The sequence below is a fragment of the Acomys minous genome (assembly GCF_964271855.1).
Source record: "Acomys minous genome assembly, chromosome: 19".
NCBI classification, from domain to species: domain Eukaryota; kingdom Metazoa; phylum Chordata; class Mammalia; order Rodentia; family Muridae; genus Acomys; species Acomys minous.
In genome coordinates this window covers 59037993-59058121 of record NC_140499.1, presented here as the reverse complement: position 1 = coordinate 59058121, position 20129 = coordinate 59037993, and the positions used below count along the sequence as shown (strand labels likewise).

The window sequence follows — 20129 nt, the reverse complement described above, 5'->3', positions numbered from 1 at the left end:
ATCACCTGTGTATCAAATGTAACACAGAGGCCAGAGCGTTAGAAGGAAGCTACTGCTGCGGTCCAAACAACGAAGGCTAGTGTGAGGTGATAAGCCCGAGTGGGGCACGCGCTGCGCTCCTTTAATGTTAGGCAGAGGCAGGCCTATGAGGCTAGCTCCTCACAGCTAGCTAGAGACTAGTCAAGGCTGCACAGTGACTAGTCAAAATGTCAAAATGTCAGGAAAACACGTTATAAAGACTCCAGTCAATTATATGGTGATATCATCTATGAGAATACTTATAAGACTGTAATTTGAAACAGGTTTTAGGATTTCTTACTTTATTCTACTTTAAATCCATATTAAAATATGCTGTCAGCTATAACATCTTCAAAACTAAATTTACTTTTTCAAAAAGGCCATATCATGGCAGCACATTCTTATCGTATCTGCACTTGGGATACAAAGGCAGAAGGATCAGAAATTTGAGTTCCATCTGGGCTACATAGGGAGACTATTTGAACAAAACAAAACCCACCACAACCACAACAAAAATCCTATTTCTTCCTTTTTCTGCAATACCTACTTCAGTTAGTATAATCCATCTAGGAATGTTAGAAATCTCAACATTACCTCCTTCACCTTTCCTCTGTCATCATTACATGGGCATTAACTCCAGAATCCCCTCTCTCCTCTGTTAAAATGCAGGTTGCCATGTTTCCTCTGATCCTGTCCATAGCTGCTTCAGTGGTTTTCTTACCTGCACTCTAAGCTCACACTAATGCCTTCCTAGTAGATCAACTACCATGTCTTCCATGTGGCTGTCGGTAAAATAAAGTGGCAACAAAGGCTTCAGACATGGCCTCAGACATGGCCTCAGAAGCCTGCTGAAGCACCAAGCCTAGTGATTCTTTCCCAAGAAACCTATGCAGCGACCACACAGAAAACCACATTTTCCTAACCATTGCATATGGTTTCTTTGTTGTTGTTGTTGCAGTATGTAGAACATATTAACTGTTCAATAAGACACAGTTAGTCTTCTTAAAAACCTGAAACTTGAGTTAAGCAAAGCCTCGTTAAAACAATGAACAGCTTAAAATACACTAAATACATTTTATTATCTTCTCTAGTGCAAAGAACAAAAAGGTTGCCAAAAGAGTTAAGACAAGATGCTTGTTAAGAGTTTTTCTTCACAGGCATCTTGTGATAGGACAGAAATATGGTACCTGCTGAAAGAATCAGATTGAAAATTATTTATTTATTTTTATTTTATGTGCATTAGTGTTTTGCCTGCATGTATGTCTGTATAAGAGTGTTGGTTCCCTTACAAGTGGAATTACAGACAGCTGTGAGATGCCATGTAAAGGCTGGGAATTGAACCCATGTCCTCTGGAAGAGTAGCCAGTGCTATTAACCACTGAGTCATCTCTCCAGCCCCCAAAAGGATTAGTCTTAACAGAACTATGGGCCAAGTACAACATGGGAAGGTTTCATTTAGAAAGAAGAACAATAAAAAACCCTGTGTAGTGAGAGTGAGTGAAGAGGGGTGTAGTGAAAGATGCTCACAGGAAAATGCTGCTGAGCCCAGGGAAGTCAGCCAGCTGGCGGAGTACCTTTGTTGGTCCCATAAAAAGAAGAAAGAGATGCTGCCACAAACTGGGAGACCTTACTTTTGCCCAGTGGCTCTCCTGGGCTGTTTGTGCTGTCTCTATAGTTCAGAGGACCAAACTCAGAACCTTGCATATGCAAATGTGTGACCTGAGAGTTCCAACTCCACATTTAACTTTTCAGTTTGAGACAAGGTTTCACTGAAGTGTGTAGGCTGACCTTGAATTCTCTGTGTCGTTCAGTCAGGCCCTGAGCTTGTGCTCTTGTTGCCTCAGCCTCCAGCAGAGCTGAGATGACAATCCTGAGCCAACAAGCCCAGCTGAAAGTTTTGCATTTACTGGAAAATATTTATTGTGATTGGTACAAAACATAGTTTATGTGAAAAAATTATCTTGTGCCTTTAAATAATTAAATGTGTTTTTCCTAAGTAATATAGGAATTCATGAAGGGCAGACTCTACGCTAATAATTCAGGGTAGTTTTCATTATCCATTTAGAAAATTACAACATACTCTATGTGAATATGACTATAGTTTTAGAACTTAAAAATTTAGGCCCTCCTGTTGTTGTGGAATTCCAGCTTAACTTTAATAAACTTATTCTTTACAATATGCCTTATAATTGATGTTCATATATTTTATGCATCAATCAACTATGCTATCAGAAATTGCCTGTATTTTATAGAAATACAATGCCTGTCCTTTGTGGGCAATTTTGTGTCACTTACTGTATGGTTCTCAACATGCCACGGCATCTCACACCAACAGATTCATGCTCATGTGGGTCACATGGACACATCAAAGGGTAAATTCTCCTGTTACATAAACACTAAATTTTTCAAACATTATTGTAAAACTTTCCAATTTAGGGAGTATCTATCTTATAAGTATCTTGATATCACTTATATGGCCCTGTGGTGCCAAGTAGGCCATTTGTAGGATGTTCCTGACGGAAACATAAACAAGTCATCTGCTGCTGAGATGCAGATTGCATTTCTCCCAGGAATCGGAACCATAAATTCTGTCATTTTATTTTTTAAAAGGATCAAAACAGAATCTATTATATGTCATTTTTGGTATACAGGAGAATTTAAATAACTGTAACACAGCTTAATGAATACTAACATAAGGATAAAACGTAAAGCACGCTTGTGAGAAGACAGGCAATTAAGTGGTTACTGCGGCTGAGTTATACCCACTTCAACATGGCTCCATATGCTGGTGTCTTAACCTCTAATAACTCAGAATGTGACCTACCTGGAGACGGATTATTTACGCAAGTAATCGGTTTAAAATGAGGCTCTAATCCAACATGACTAGTGTCCTACAGAATGAGCGCAGGGAGACAGACACGCAGAGAGGACGGCGTGGGGAGACTGGAGTTAACACTGCCCTGTGGCTTTCACAGGAAGCAAGTTCCTGCAGATGTCTTGAACCATGATTCTACACATCTTTGTTATTTTACCTCCCTAATTTGAAGTACTCCGTTATGGACACCCATGGAAACTAACCCTAATAGTTACAGGTAAAGTAGCTTCTAAGTATCTGTATAATATCTAAACGTAATAAGTTGTACTGTACCCTGCATCGGGAGCCAGAATTCTATAAAAGTGTTATTTGCTCAACTCACAAAACTGATATATGGGGAACATGTTAGAGAAAAGTATTTTATCAACATAGATTTAAGAAATAGATAACTGTAGTAATATAAGGGCACATAACTATTTCTAAGAGTCTAGGGGTAAGACCATGAAGCACATAGCTTACGATTAAAGGATTTTATTAAAATACTATGTGTGTATATGTATACATAGCCCGGGTATGTTTATGTTTGTATACATATATTTATGAAGGAGAGGAAGAGGGAAGGAGAAAGCATACTAAGAGGTTAAAATGTTAATAAGAATAGACCCGACTGAATTTCGTATTTGTTATGGTTTAAATATGAAATCCCCCACAGGCTAATATGTGGAGCTTTTGACCCCAGCTGGTGACACAATTTTGGGTATGTTGGAAATTTTAGGGATGAGGCCACAATAGAAGAAGGTCATCAGAAGCATGTCTATAGGTGTTTTGTCCCTGACCCTTCCTGTCTCTGCTTCCTCACAGCCATGAGATAAGCAGGCCCACCCACAGGCTCCTGTCACCATGATTGTTTGCTTACCTCAGACCGCAGTCAGGTAACTCAGCCACCCTTGAACTAAAACTTCTGAAACTGCTGAGCCAATCAGTGCCCAAAGCAAGGATTATAGATGACGGCATTTCCCAACACGACGGGCCATGTGTCATGGGCTTCCCCAAATCTTTTCTAACCTTGGCATGTTCCCCACTACACAGGATTTGAAAAAGAAGGATCAGAATATGTACCTTGTACAGAAGCTGTCGGAACATTTGGAGTAACTGTGAAGGGGAGAAAATAATGTGCTTTTTCATGTATGTGATATACACATATGTGGGAAGGATTGTAAGCTTTGTCACAGGTGAAAGCAGTCTTGGCTGGCTTTGCCCTTGGACACACCATGGACACTCCCTGAGGTTAACATTGAGATAGACTGGGTGGAGCCATCCTGGGCCTGGAATCCAGAAAGTAGACTAGGGGACTCCACCTGGACTATTGTGTTTCTAATGGACCCTCGATGGGAGGAGGAGACCGGGCCCTTGCGCGTGAGAGACAGGCAGGTGGAGAGGACGAGAGGGGCAGCAGGTTCAGACGGAGCCTGAGTGCACATGGATTGGGAAAAGGATCAGCAAACAGGCCAGACCAGCGCGCAGGCCAGAGACACCTAGGGACCCGTCCCGTGGAACGGATACCGGAAGGTTCACTCTTGTTTCCCTTTAACTTTTTTCCCCTCTTGTGTAAGACAGCCGAGTTGTATAATAAAGTTTAATTGTTAAGAAACAGAGCCAACACACACAACTAGTTGTTGTTTCCTAGCATTACAAGATTTTTTTGATATGTACCCCTTTAGAATAGTCATATTCTATCACAGTTCTAAAATAGAATGAAAGGAACCAGACATTAAAAATTCAGTCATACTGGAAAGCAAAGTATGTGGCAATACTCTATTTTTTAAAAGGGTCATTCTCTGGCTACCACATTCAAGGAAGTTTGCCAGCATATACAAAATTCTTCACTGGAAAAATGTGTTGGATGTGCACCAGTTACGGGCAGATCAAATAGACATAGATACGACAGCAAGCAGTCATTTATTGGGTAACCCTGTGCAGAGCTGCATGAAAGCATCTAACGCAGAACCAAACTGCAGCGGAGACTGCTTTCCTGGCAGACTGCTGTAGCGACAGGGCAAGGCGCCAGCAGTAGGTGTAGCGGGGTCAGGAGGAATTAGATGCTTCTTCCAGGCCTCACAAGAGCCCCCACTGGAAGCGAGGTGGGAGCACGCCTTCCTCTGTGGATTCTACTTCCAGTCGCACGGTGTGAGCCAGTTAGTTTTACTCCTCATTTCCAGCCCTTATAATCAGGCCCTGGCAGGAAAGACGACTTCCAGCCAGACCTGGCAGCACACTCTGTGATAATTCATTTGAAGATTAAGAACAAAACAGCATGGGGATGCACTATAAGCTGCTTTTCCTTCTCCCACCCCCTCTACTTCCTCTTTCTTTCCTAACCTCCAGAGACCTTCACATTCCCTCTAGGAACCCCACATCATCACAGTGTTGTTGTTTTTTCCTTTTTCCTTTTTCTGATATCAGTAAATCAAGGTGCTTCAAAAGAATTTAGTGAAAGAATTGACTAACTAGAAACTGTGCTGAAATGAATTACGTCAGTCTGCTGATTATAAAGCTCAACAGAAGGAACAGAGTCAACGCAAGGCTGGGGAAGCACAGAAAGCGAACACATGACAATGTGTTCTCAACAGAGCTGGAAAGAGGGATCTCTCCCACGTAACTATGCCTGCTTCGAGTTAAGTACCAGGCATTACTTCCTACAGGACACAGAGGTTGACACGGACACTAAGATCTTTTACATTTATAGCTGTAGCACTGCACACTGTAATTCCAACCACTCAGAAGGCAGAGACAAAGGGTGATTTTAGTCTGGGATTCTGAGACTAGCCTGGAAACACAACAAGGCCCCATCTCAAAGGACCAGAACAATTAATCCCAGCATTTGGGAGGCAGAGGCAGGGGGATCCCTGTGAGTTTGAGGCCAGCCTGGTCTACAAAGCAAGTCCAGGATAGCCAAGGCTATACAAAGAAACCCTGTCTCAAACAAACAAACAAACAAACAACAAAAAAAGAAAGAAAAGAAAAAAAGGACTGAAACAGATTTTAAATAAGAAATTGGTAGAAATAAGTATCTATTTAATAGCAAAAAAGATGCTTAGGAAAGAACAAGACTAAAGAAAGTTACAGACATGAATTCTATTAACCACAGAATTAAATCAGTAAACACTTTGATCAAAAGGCTATTCTGGATAAATAATATTACCTAACAATTTGCTACCTATGGAAAACTCCACATTTTAGAATTAATGCCAGCTGAGCATGGTGGCGCACACCTTTAATCCCAGCATTCAGATGGCAGAAGCAGGTGGATGGCTCTGAGTTTGAGGCCAGCCTGGTCTACAAAGTGAGTCTAGGACAGCCAAGGCTACACAGAGAAACCCTGTCTCAAAACAAACAAACAAACAAACAAACAAACAACAACAAAACAAAAGAATTCATGCCTAAACAGGTTGTAAGTTACAACATGGAAAAGTTTTATGATGCAAACAACAGTTATTAAAGAACAAGAGTGGTCCTACTAACATCAGCCTATTAACATAAAAACAAAAATGCTGAGGGACCAAGTGTGGTGGGCACACTTTTAATCTCAACATCCAGGAGACAAAGGAAACAGACCTTACATTCAAGCCTAGTCTGGTCTACGTAATGAGTTCCAGGCCCATCAGAAGTAAGACCCTGCCTCAAAGTAAGTAAGTAAGTAAGTAAATACACAACCTAGGAACTAAGGTGGACCATTATGACAAAATAATTCTGAATTTATCAGTAATACACAACAATTGTTAGTACTGTAACAAACTCAACACCCCCAACCACTGTCAAGTTACCAGTTCTCCTAATCCCTAGAAATGTAAATGAAGAAATGACTCTGCAAAGCCATTAAATCTAGTATTCTGGAGTGGGAAGATAATTCCGGTATCTTGAAGTGTAAGGAAGAACTCTAAACATAATAGCAATATCCATGTGGGGTGGGAGGGATTTTATTAAAGGGAAGGCAGTATGAACACAGAGAAGAAATCAGTACTGACCTCAGACTTCCAGCCTCTAGAACAGTAAAAAAAAAAAAAAAAAAAAAAAAAAGACTGCTGTTATAAAGTACTAGATGCTTGTAGTGGGTTATTCCAGCAGCCACAAAGAATCTATAACAACAGAAGCCAATACTACACAAGGAAAAAATTTACAGAATAGGAGCCTTCGATACTTGCAGACATTAGGTAATCAAGATTTTATATATATATAAAATACGTGAAGACATTAGACCAATTTGATTAATTGACCATTATAGAATACCTTAAAAATAGCAGAATTTAATTTTTCTCAAGTATATGATGATTTATAAAAATCCATGTGTTAAGTAAAACATAGCATGCTTGCCAACTGCAATGAAATTGAACATGCAAATAAAAAGGAAAAATATGAAAAAATAAAAAACATTTGAAAATTAAGCAACACACTTGCTCCCAAACAAACAAACAAACAAACAAACAAAAAAACAAAAAAACCAGAAGAAACCTTTCATGAAATAATGAAATGTTCTGAGAAGAGTGACAGCATGGAAACACAATATATAAACCACTACCAAAACTACACATGAAATGAAATTAGAGGATATCAAAAATGCTATTGGAAAAGAACAAAACCACCTGTTGGGTTTTCTAGGTTTAAAAGAAACTCAATGGAAGAGAAAAAACAGAAACATAACAGAAAAATCAGTGGAATACGAAGGGGGGGGGCTTAAGAAGTTTAACAAATCAACAAGTGTTAGCATATGTGGTTAAGAAAAAAGATGACATAAGTTACCAAAGAGCAGGACTGGGGTGCTATTATACAAACCTCAGAGATAGCACAATGAGAAAACGCTGTTATAAAAATGCTATACCCATAAACAGACAACTTAGAAAGACACAGACTATTAAAATCAATTCATGAAAAATAGAAAATCTGAATAAACCTATGCTAACAAGAGAAATGTAAGCTCACAGTCAGACAGCAGCTGCAGTGATTTCCATCAAATAAGTAAAGAAAAAAAAATCATGTGAATTCTCACAAAGTATGTCGCTGAGTGAAAAGGGAACATGTTATTCAAGTAGTATTCACATTTTAATTTCTGTTTCCTGAAAACTCTTTGCTCTTTCAGGACCACAAAGTTCTTCTGCATTATCTTCTAGGTTTATAGGTTCAACTCTATATTTAAAGCTTTAACATGCTTTTACTTTTGTTTGTAATTTTACCTTTGCTCATCTAACTTACAGGTTGAACTGTGTCTTCTCAAAATTCATACGCTGAAGTCCATCTCACAGCCCCTCACAAGACGCCTCATGTGAAAACAGCCCAGCTGCTGAAGGTGTGTCATACCACAACAACGTGGACCTTACAAGACGCCTCAGGTGAAAACAGCCCAGCTGCTGAAGGTGTGTCATACCACAGTAATGTGGACCTTACAAGACGCCTCATGTGAAAACAGCACAGCTGCTGAAGGTGTGTCATACTACAGTAATGTGCACTTCCAGTCTGAGGACACACCTGTGTAAGGGGAAGTTTCCATGCCGAGATATGCACAGAAAGAGGATCACAGGAGAATATGCAAGGAGAACAGAGTCATGTAAGAGCCAAGAGATGTCTGAGTAGAAAACTCCCTCACAACCTTCAAAAGGAAACCACCTGCCAAGCCTTAAGGGACTTGGGTCTTTTAGCCTCTAGTACCACAAGACTTTCTGTTTTTTGTGGCTCCTACTCAGTTCAGATGCTAGGGTTCCTGTTCATCTCTTCCAGTCAGTCTATTTCTCCTACTTTTCTCAAATTACTAGACTTTTATTTTTAAAACAAGTGAATATCTAGTAGATCGACTCTCTCTGAAATGTGCTCTGGCCCACAAGGATTTGAGGCACACTGACATGGTGCTTTTCTGACTCAGTTTATCCTGGTTTACCAATAGAAGCAGACCAGTCATGATGGTGCAAGCCCATAATCCCAGCACTACAGGTGTCGGAGGCAGGAGGATTATGAGAGCTAAGTAGTAAGACCTTGTTTGTTCCACTCTCTCCTCCTCCTCGTCCTTATTCTCCCAAAGACACACAAGAACCAGAGCTAGAACCTCAACATCAGTAGCCACTGCCTCACACCACGCCCGCAAACCCAAACGTTTTATCGACTGCATTGGCTTTTCATGCAAGATTGTTAACAAATTTGGAAAGAAAGAATAAAGTATCACATGGTATGTCTACTTTAAAAAGTGTGTGTGTGTGTGTGTGTGTGTGTGTGTGTGTGTGTGTGTGTGTAGGGGGGTGTACGCGCACACACCCACACCACAGCTCTCACGTAGAGGTTAGAAACAACTTTTGAGAGTCATCCTTTCCTTTCCTCATAGGTTCCAGGGGCCCAGCTCTCAGGCTGTCAGGCCTGCATACTAAGTGCTTTTGTCTGCTTTTGTACAGTTATTTTGTTATCCAAACCTTCCACTGCAATTATATAACACGACTCAAAACAAACTTTAGTAAGTTAAATTACTTTTCCAATTTCACATAGTTTTCTAAGGTGGAGGACATCTGACTGAAAATCATTCTGACCACATGGCTGTTTATATTCTCGTTCACCTAAATTTCAACGCGGCAAGTGAAAAGGCAACTAGAAAAGTAACAATATGAAAAATACGTAAGCTCCTGCAGTTCATTGGTCAAAAATAGAAAAAAAATACAGTCTACAAGAAGCAGGCTTTTAAACTGCTACTTGCTTGAGGTTTTCACCAGGGCCATGTGGCTCTTACTCTCTAGCCTTCCAACATCACTTGAAAATCGTACATTTCCTGTTCAAAGAGAGAAGTTTTCAAAGATTGATCTAACTTAATCAGAAATATAAGATCTCTGCTGGTTTAAGTAAATAGATTTAAATTGTAGAAACAGATAGGGAAAGAAAAACCCTACAAGGGTTCTGTAGAAACAAAATCTGTAATTTCTATTTTCTGTCAAAGAGAGTATGAAAAAAAAAACTTTCAATTTGTTTGTACATCCTTGGTCGATATTGGAGAAGTAGCAAGACATTTATTTTCTTTAACTTCTCAAACAGCTGATTGCCACGTGACTGTTGGGAAGCAGTAGAGAAAACAAAATCTATAGAAGATACCCAAATGTGCTACTGACCGGTCAAGACTCCATCAGCACCATGTGGCATGTGTTAGCTCTTGCTATCTGGAGGCCTGGAAACACTAACCATGCTAAACTATCAAAGAGGAAGTAATCTCCAAAGAAACTGGGGGTACTTTTGGTTTACTAGTGCAGTCCAATAGTGCTGGTCCACAGATAGGTACCCAAACAAACGCATGCTAACTGCACTGATCGCTGTTAGCACAGTGCAATATAGTCTCTACCCAGAAGCTACACAAAATGGTCCATACCAAAAACTTTGAGAAACAGTCTTCTCATTGCTGCTCTCAGTATATGTTTCTTGTTTCTTATTCAACTTAAGATCTGACAAGATGAGAGGCCATGTAATATAGGTTCACTACTGATAAACGCTGAGCATTCTAAACACATAGAATTTTTATATAAAAGTATGAAAGTCTGCTTTGCATTTATATTTCTAAGCAACACTGGGAATAATTAGTCTTCCTAATACAGGTAAAACGGATTAATCTCAGGGATGTAACTGAATTTTTAAAATTTTACCTGGATTCCATATGTTTAGTACAAAGAGAATATAATTTATCTAAGAGTAAACTTAGGTGGCTTTTCCTCACAAAACATGGAAAACATTGTCTTCTGTATAGAGGGCATCACTTAACCAGTCTACCAATCCCACATTTATATCTTCATTAGAAAATGTTAGCTAAGACAGCAGTTACGGTCAGAACATAAAAGTAGAGCATGTAACATTACTGGTCCACCAAGAAAATGGTATGATACTGAAAATACCCAATCCCCTTGAGTTACTATTTGAGCAACCAAATACTTAAAGAAGAAATACTGGGTATCTTAAATTAAGTATGTCAGTTAATTATTCTGTGATCCTCAGCTACCAACTGAGTGCTGTACAGTCTTTTATTATCACTGCCCTACAGATCATCTGTTCTGAGTGCTGGCCTGTTCCAGAAGATAGACAGCTGCAACACTATATCCCTGCTCAACCTGAGGACCATCTGACTTCAATTGTAATACACAGCTTGATGTGGCTCTGGCTATGAGAAGCCAAAGTATCGTCTGTAATAATCTGGAAAAGCAGAAACCTGCCAACAGAGGGCTAGAAACAGGGGCTTGCGCTGTCTGGCTGCCTGACGGGCTGCAGGAAATATGATTAATGAGTAAGGCATAATGATATCAGGAACCCGATTAGCACCACAAAAAGGTCACAGATCAAAGTAGTATGCATTTCATGAGCTAAAATCATTGCATAAAATCTGTGGACGTGCAGAGGTAAACCAAAAGAGGACAGGATAGACCTTATGTGATAACATGCTAACAGCTACATAAAATACCACTAGCAATTCAGACACCGATAGAAAGTTAAAAGAAATTATAAAGTGCACCAGCATGCATTGCATTGCGGAAAGCTTTGTTCTCCACAGATGCACACAGATTGCTTTAGAATGAATAAGGTATTAAATTCTTTCATAAAGACATGTGAAAAAAATCAATTTTTTGCAATTATGAATTATATTGTGATAGATATTCAACTATACACTATGTTTACATTTAATTTGCAGTGAATTTTTATTTGGCTTTGTTTGGGAAATATAATTTAATTTGGAACATTAAATGTAAAGATTTGAATAAAATTCATGGGAGTAGGAATCGCTGGGAAAATTATAATTGTTAAGTAAACTTGCTAAGTTTAGTAAATGCATAACCAATAGAACAAAATATTATTTTGTATATTATTTCATCTTCATTCTGAGTTTAAAGCATGGGCAGCAAAAATTCAAATCCCACTGAAAGATGATTTGCTAAGTTAGAAATGTACAAATTTATTTTTCTTCATGTCCTTAAAAAATATTTTCCATGGGCTTACATATAGCTCACTTGGTAGTCCGCCTAGCATGCCTGAAGAGCCCCTGCACTTTATGAGGCAACCATGTCATGTATTTTATAATGTTACCATCAGAAGATAGAGACAGGAGGGACAGGTTCAAGGTCTTTCTTGACTACACAGAGCCCAGTCAGGAAGACATAAGATCCCGTACCAAAAAAAGAAAAGGTAAAGAAACCTCTCCCAAACAGACCTGAATCTCTGCAGGTGGAACCTGTAGGGCAAGGGTGGCAGTGCTGCTTTCAGAAAGATGACTTACTTCAGTTCACACAGTTAGTGTTTCTTAAATGTGAAAATACTGCCAAAATTATGAAACTGAGCTTATCAAATGCCTTTTAAAACTTCAAAATTAAACAAAGATATTAACAAACTTCTTTTCACTGTTAATAACCAGTAATTATGGTAATGATTAGAAAACAGCTAGATTCCTTGAAATCTAAACTTTCATTTTATAGATGTTTAAGTGTATGGGGTTAGGCCTCAACTAAAAGTGTTACGTTTGTTAGCCAAGTATTTTACCAGTGAGCTATAGCCCTAACCTGAAACTTAAATTTTTACATAGTATTTCTGAAAGCAGTCAACAATAAAATAATTAGAAAATGTTTTTTTTTTTTTTTTGAGGTAGGAGAAGTTCAAGACAGGGTTCTTTCACGTAGTCCTGGAACTCGCTCTGTAGACCAAACTGTCCTCAAACTCAAGAGATCAGCCTGTGTCCTTTAATCCCTGCCTCCAGAGTGCTGGAATTAAAGAAATATGCCACCTCTGCCTAGCAAAAATAATATTTTTAATATTATATATCCTCAAGAATTGGGGGATGTTTAATATTTTTGTCATGTTGGGAGTGTATTAAGCTTCAGTCCTCCTGCCACTTAAAATATTTTACATTCAAAAGGCACTACTATAAAGTTAAAAGATAAGCCAGGAAGTAGATGAAAATATTTCAAAACATTTTTTTGGATTATGGAACTGTTAGTAAGACTACACAAAAACCTTTTACATATTTTGGTCACAAAAACAGAGTCCAACATAAAAATAGAAGACATAGTTCATCAAAGATCATACGAGTTTGTAGAAGAAATGCTAAATATTGTTGGCCATAAGAGCAGTCAGTGTAAATTACAGCAGGGACCTACTAGAATATATTAAGTGCATAATATTGACAATAGCAAGCCTTGTGAGAGACAGAGAAAAACTCAAACTTGAAACATTGGTAGGAAGACAAGCACCAGAGCACATTGGTAATATATTCCCAGGAATAACTCCATTTCCAGAAAACTCCTCGAACAAAACCAAACCTCATGTTCATCCTGAATCATGTACACCAATACTCATAATACCCCCAAACACGAAAAAACCCTACCAATACTCATTAATTGCTAAAATAACTAGTATATGGTATATCTATATAATAGCATATAACAATACAATGAAATTAATTACTGCTATCTGTAGCAACATGGATAGCTCTTAAACAAAACAAAACAAAACAAAACAGAACAACACGCGAAGTCACAGAAGCCAGGCAAAAGAAGACAGCATATTTTATGATGCCATTAATTTAAATTTCTACAAAAGCAAAACAGCAGAGATACAATGCATGGCAGTCTGGGAAAGGATTGGGACTGCTGGTTAAATGTAGAGTTGCCCAAGAAAACTTTCTGAAGCTAAGGAAACATTCTGAAGCTGGATCGTAGTGAGTTTAAACTGAATGAATTTATTGACGCTAAGGCGTATGTATTTTTTAATGTTGATTTTTTTAATTTATTTTTTAATGTTGATTTTATATGATTACAGACCAATGAATCTACTCTAAAAGAAGGAACACAGAGATAAAAAGGAGTCACCGTACGAATGGACATGTAACAATAGCTTCAGTATGTTCCTGAGAGCACCACAGCGCAGGCGCAGTCAGCACCACAGCGCAGGCGCAGTCAGCAGCACAGCGCAGGCGCGGTCAGCAGCACAGCGCAGGCGCGGTCATGCTTGGGTGGCTGGCATGGCCGTCAGCATCCTTCAGAGCTAAGCCTTGCCTTGGACTCTCTCACACTAGTCAAAGGAACCGTGAGAATCTTAGAAATGCTTGCAGTATGAGTAAGATGTTTTATGTATCACAAACAATATTCGAGTGATATATTATGAACACTAACTATTATCTTCTGACATATTGTAACCTGAGAATAATAGAGGTATATCACATACAAAATTAGAATTTTATATTCAAAAATGTAAAATTATAAAAAAAAAAACCAAAACAAACAAAAAACAAGGGCAGTACTAACTTGCCAACAACGTGATGGACCCATAACTGACAATGTGATCGACCCATGATTGGGAAGACTGGCTTAATTCTGAGGTCTATCTTTCCACTGCCCTAAAGTATATTTATTTTGTATAAAATGTTACATGTCAGTAATAGTGGGATTAATTAGGATCTGGAAGATAAAGTTAAAATATAATTATTGGTATGAAGAATAAGGAATGCTACCTGGAAAACCCAAATGTATTTTTTTTTGTTTAATCATAAAATAAAAACACCAGATAATTAAAATTATATTTAAAAAAATTTTAAGATTTACTTATTTTATGGGCTTGATTATTTTGCCTGTATGCATGTATGCACCTGGCATATCCCCACAGCTCAAAATTATATTTTTAATATGGAGAATGGCAAAGACAACACTTTTAAATACTGAGACTACTCATTCATTCCAAACTTTTATAAAACTTCAAAGGCAAAAATAACAGAACTGTACTTTCTCATAAAACACGTAATGGAGGAAATTACAGGCGAGGACACTAGTGTGCTGTTTTCAGCACAGTGTGTGCTTTAAACAGCACGTGTGTGCCTGGCGCCCCTGGAAGTCAGAAGAGCGCACTGGGCCCACTGAACTGAAGATACAGACGGTAATGAGCCACCATGCGGGTGCTAGGAGCTGAATTTGGGTCTTCTGCAATAAATGCTCTTAACTGCTAAGCTATCTCTAACCAGAAATTATATTTTTAATATGGGGAAAGGAAAAGATAACACTTTTAAATACTGAGAATACTCATTCATTCCAAACTATTGTAAAACTTTAAAGGCAAAAAAAAAAAAAAAAAAAAAGAGTAACTGCAATTTTCTCATAAAACATGTAATGGAGGAAATTACTGTGTTTTTAAAGCACAGGAGGCACTTTTAAAACTTGACATACAGTGTGAAGGTTTCTTTCAAACTGCATGTGCAGGATGTAAGCTGAAGATGCTGTTTGTTACTAACATGCCCTGTGGTCGGCTAGCCTGCAGGGCAGCACGGCCCTTCTTTGTCAGGGCTCCCGTTCTCTATCACTACCTGCTTGTGGTTTTAAACGATCAAGAACACGTGAAAAGCAACCTAAATTCTGCACGAAACAAACCGTTACCCTTTGAATTCAATGCTGTTTTCATGAGCTATACGGCAGTCAGTAGAGCACTCGGTTAATACAGAATAGGACAGGCAGTTCTCTCAGCTACAGCGGTGTTCAGACAGCCAAGGGTTAATGTTTTACATCAACACATGACAGAGCAGATGATTACTATCTTACCAATCTGTTTATGCGAACAAATTCTTCTGAGCTTTTGGCCCAAGGAGGAAGTTCAACATCAGACACCACTGTCCCATCATCCATCACTCCAAGGTTATAATTATTGAAGTTGACAAACATCTCAGGGAGATAATAAAATTCAGGAATCAGTTCCTATATAAAAATGAAAAAAAATTGTTACATCATAAAACATGGGATGTGGGCTAGATATATGTAACATGATCTGATTATTTCCCATTACACAGAACAACAACAACAATATGTTTGGTTTTTTTTTTTCTTTGTTCTGTCACCAACTTTCTGTTGAGAAAGAAGACTGTAACCAGGAAAGAGGACATAGCATATTAATAAACACATCCACAGGCTTTCCTTCAGGACACACTGCAAAACTTCAAAAACCTTAAATTCACATAAGCAAGAAATAATTGAAGATCCCAATATATAAACAGAGATTGCATGTTATAACAAATAGCAGCCCAATGTAGATTTTTAAAGTGAAATATGTGGAATTTATAGCACAAAATAATCTTTATGTTATAAGAGCTAAATTTTTATTACTGTGGTTTCTTTATTAACCTGGAAAATAATTACTTGCATTTTAGCTGTAGATAAACAGTAATTTTCACATAAAACATATTTTTAAAGATATAACTGTAATGAAAGATCAAAATCATCCATTTAGAAAACAACCTGCATAAGAAACTGATTGAATTAAATATAATGACTCTAAAACCAATATTTTAAAAGGAGGAAAATCCAGCTGGGTAGGCCTTTGTGGCGATGAGGCCCACATGTAACTTTTTTAGAGGTCCTGTAGAGCAGACTTGAAATCCAGTCTTGACATGGGTCAGTGCCTCAGTGGTCTTTCAGAAACCCCCTCAGGGCCAGCTATCACAGGTCTAAATTTCCAAACAGTAGTAAAATAGAGAGGTCATCAGATTTTGGACAAGGTCAATATGAACTTGCCAGAGCAGAGAAAAAAGATCTAGCAAGAATTAAGCTATTATCACTTTCACAGTTCACATGGAATGCTGTTTGACTTTGATTTGCACATCTTTTGTTTACAATCATGATAATTAACCAAGCAGGGCAGAATGAGCTTGTCCTTCAAATGCCCCACAACGTATGATCATTAGACGTGAAAGACTTCTAAAGTGATGATTACTTTTTTAGAAAAGAAGAATCTTGTTAAAGGTTTAACCTTAGATTAGATAGCTCTCACACACAAAATTCTAAGAACATCATCTTTGGAAGCCATGCCTGTTACTCTAATCTCTAATTAGAAAAGGAAAGAAAAGGCAAGAGCATGTTATTTTATGTAAGCAATAATAATAATAATAATAATAATAATAATAATAATAATAATAATAATATATTTGTGTAAGCTAATAGTTATTGCATATTAGATTAGAGCTTGGATTTCTAATTAACTTTACCATTTTTAATCTTCGTACCATCTTTATAAGGTGCAGTGGTATAAAAGACTGGATAAAAGTTAAGGCAGGCTTGTTGGCCTGTGCTTGCAACTCCAGAACTCAGAAAACGGATGGAAGACAGACATGTCACCAGGAGGGGAAGGCTAGCCTAGACTGCGCAGTAAGCTGGAGCCAGTGTAGGCTGTGTCATAAATCCCTGACTTTAAAAAACAGCAATTTCCCAAGATGGCTGAACAGTAAAAGTTCTCTTTGTATACGCCTGAAGACCTGAGTTTGACATCCCCAGGGATTCATGGTGGAGAGAGAGAGAGAACTGACTCCTAAAAGCCGTCCTCACACCTCCACATGGGCATAATAAAACACACACACACACACACACACACACACACACACACACACACACACACACACACACACGCCAGCCTAACAGATTTACTGACAGAGAAAAATAGAAGCTAAAGAAGAGGTAGGTATATGATTTTCCCAAAGATTAATGAAACATGTTTCTTAAAATCTATGGTAGGTTTTTTCTTTTTTTCTTTTTGGTTTGTTTTCAAGACAGGGTTTCTCTGCTATACAGAGCCATGCTGTCCTCTCTTTGTAGACCAGGCTGGCCTCAAAATGACAGAGATCTGACTGCCTCTGCCTCCCTCGTGCTGGGATTAAGGTGGTGTGCCACCACGCCCAGCCCCCTATGGTAGCTTTATCCAACCTGGAGGGAAGGGGAAAGGATGGCAGTGTGGGGCAGGAACAAGACAGCATATGGTGAGGGTGGGCAGGGTGCTTATGTATGAGGAGAAGACTGGCTTTCACCTCCTACCCAGGCAAGTGTCTCTCAGAGGGAACACCCTTCCCACGGAGCCTGGTGAGGAAGCCGTCACTAAATAACATGGATTTGGCACCTGCAAGTGTTTCCTAACCTAAACATGGTATGAGAGGCAAAGATGCCTCCCTCCAGAAGACTACCCGCTCTCATTTTAACAATAAGACTGAAATGCTGAATGGACATAAGGCAGAAAAGCCAACTTTCTAGGCATCCCCTAACCCAGACTCTCATCTGAGCCTTAAAAGTTGAAGGTCTTGCCCTATCGCTTTAATGATTATGGATCGATTTTCCACCACTTTGATATAAATAAAGGTTAGATCCAAATTGGGATGGTTTTTATATGCTTCAGTTGGTCAATATGATGTTTATGTTTACTTTAATAATAAGTTATTAATGTATTAACTGAGAGTACATTTTTGGGACATAAAATGGTGTAGGAAGAATTTAGTATAGGCAGAAATAAAAATAGAATGCAAACATTACCTTTTAGCAAAAGAATAAAATAAAGTAAGATCCTTTTATTTTTAGTTTTTCTGACTTTTCCACACTGTAGCCTAAGCTATGCTATCCTTGGATTTTACTATGCAGCCTAGGCTGTCCTTGAACTCAGAGTTTTTCTCATGACTTCATGACCTCACCTCTCAATGTTCAGGTTACAGGTGAGTACATTCTTTCTGGCTCAAGCCTTGGGTAGATAAAAAGGGTGACACAACACATAATTTCAAAAATAATTTTTTAGTTCTTAATCGTTACAGATAATTGTGTTAAGGTCTGTTCAGAGAAATAAGTGTTTTCTGTCCATATAAAACATAGGTCAAAATGAGGGACCTTTAAAATGTGCAAGAAAGGACCCATTTTTTTTTTTTTAAAGACAAGACTGATTGTAGAAACAAATAGCATTCAGAATTCAAAGGGGAAAACGAAACCTAAGAGCCAGGGTGGTCACAGAGGGCTGCAGGTAAAAGAAGACACGGTAGAAATTTCCTAGCGTAGAAATCTGCAGTCAGTTTATAATTATCTGTTTGCATTTTTTCTCTAAAACAAAGACACCAGGAAAGGGTGGACCCTAAGTATTCTGTTCTTGGCTACACTCAGCCCATGTACAGTCTACAACCTATTGGGCACTGAGTTAAAAACCTGCTAAATGAATAACTGGAAGAGAAATAGTAGTGAGGACTAGGGGAAGGCCTCCATAGGGCAAACGCTTGCTGTGTAAACATGAGACCTGACCTTTGAGCCCACGGTTCTATGTAAAGCCTGGTGCTGGAGGCACGTCTCTAAGCCCACTATTCTTACAGAGTTGGAGGTAGAGACAGGAGGATCTCTGGGAGCTTCTGGGCCAAGTGTCTGGCTTAGTCAGTAGCAAACAAAAAAATCCCTATCCAGCCAGTGTGGGAGCACTGACACCAGAGGCTGTCCTCAGGCCCTCACATGTCTGCTGTCGTATGTACGCACCTGCATATACACATGAGCACATATACACACATATTACACAAAAGGAAAGAAAAATGGTACTGAAACTTAAAAAAAAAAAAGCAGCAGGGAAAGACAAGGACATTCTTGCTAAAGAAGGTATCTTAACAAGAGGTACCAAGATTGGCATGTATATGTTATTTATTTTTAATAATCAATGAGAAAAAATTCAATTAGTTTAAGGGCTAAAAATAAAGTGGAAAGAATAAATACGGTGTGAAAACCTTAAATGCCTAGGTCTAATATCTTAGCAATCCCTTTTCCATAAAAACAAAGAATCAGGGGACATTTAAGAGCAACACAAATTTAAATAGAACAAGTCTTTTACAAACCTGACACTGAAGCAATATTATGAAGATTTTACATACGGTGTGAAGGACTATATAACCAAATAAGTGCAAGTACATTACTAAAAGGGGGGAATAGAGAGCTAAAACATACTGCAATCTCAAAATAAGTAAACACCATAAATTGATGAAAGCTGAATTCCCTCTTAATATGAAACAAACACAAACTCAATGAAGACATCAATAGAAGCCAAAAAAGCACATATCCATAGAACTGAGGCATTATTATGGATGATGGCAGCATTCCGGCATCTCAGCAGTCTCCTTTTGAAAACAATATTTCCCTAAGAATCATGCTGTGATATAATACCGAATATTCCCATTCAAAATTATCTTCTTTGACAGATGAAATTTAGTAACAGAGTCAGAGATTATGTTTTTCTGATACTTTAAATGCACACTTACAAAGTGAAGTATGTTTTATATTCATCTGAACAGAACACTCAACTCTGGATAAAAAACACATGTTCAGCAATACTTTAAAACATCAGTGGAAAATGACAAGTAAACAACACTGACAGAAGACAGATATATTCACAATCCATGTTTTCCCTCAGCTTGCTGACAATAATTTTAATTTCTATCAGTTAATTAGGCAGATAGGTTTTAGAGGCAAGTGACATGGTCAAACTTCAGTGT

The 20129-nt window shown here is 38.3% G+C and overlaps 1 protein-coding gene across 5 annotated transcripts in view; it reads right to left on the bottom strand.

The window, feature by feature from the left end:
- The window catches only part of LRBA (LPS responsive beige-like anchor protein), a 539428-nt gene that overhangs the window by 103412 nt on the left and 415887 nt on the right, over nt 1–20129 (bottom strand). For all 5 annotated transcript variants that reach the window (XM_084768541.1, XM_084768543.1, XM_084768544.1 and 2 more), the window contains one exon: nt 15409–15561. In XM_084768541.1, coding sequence (XP_084624667.1) covers nt 15409–15561 — 153 coding nt within the window. The remainder of the gene's footprint in view (nt 1–15408; nt 15562–20129) is intronic.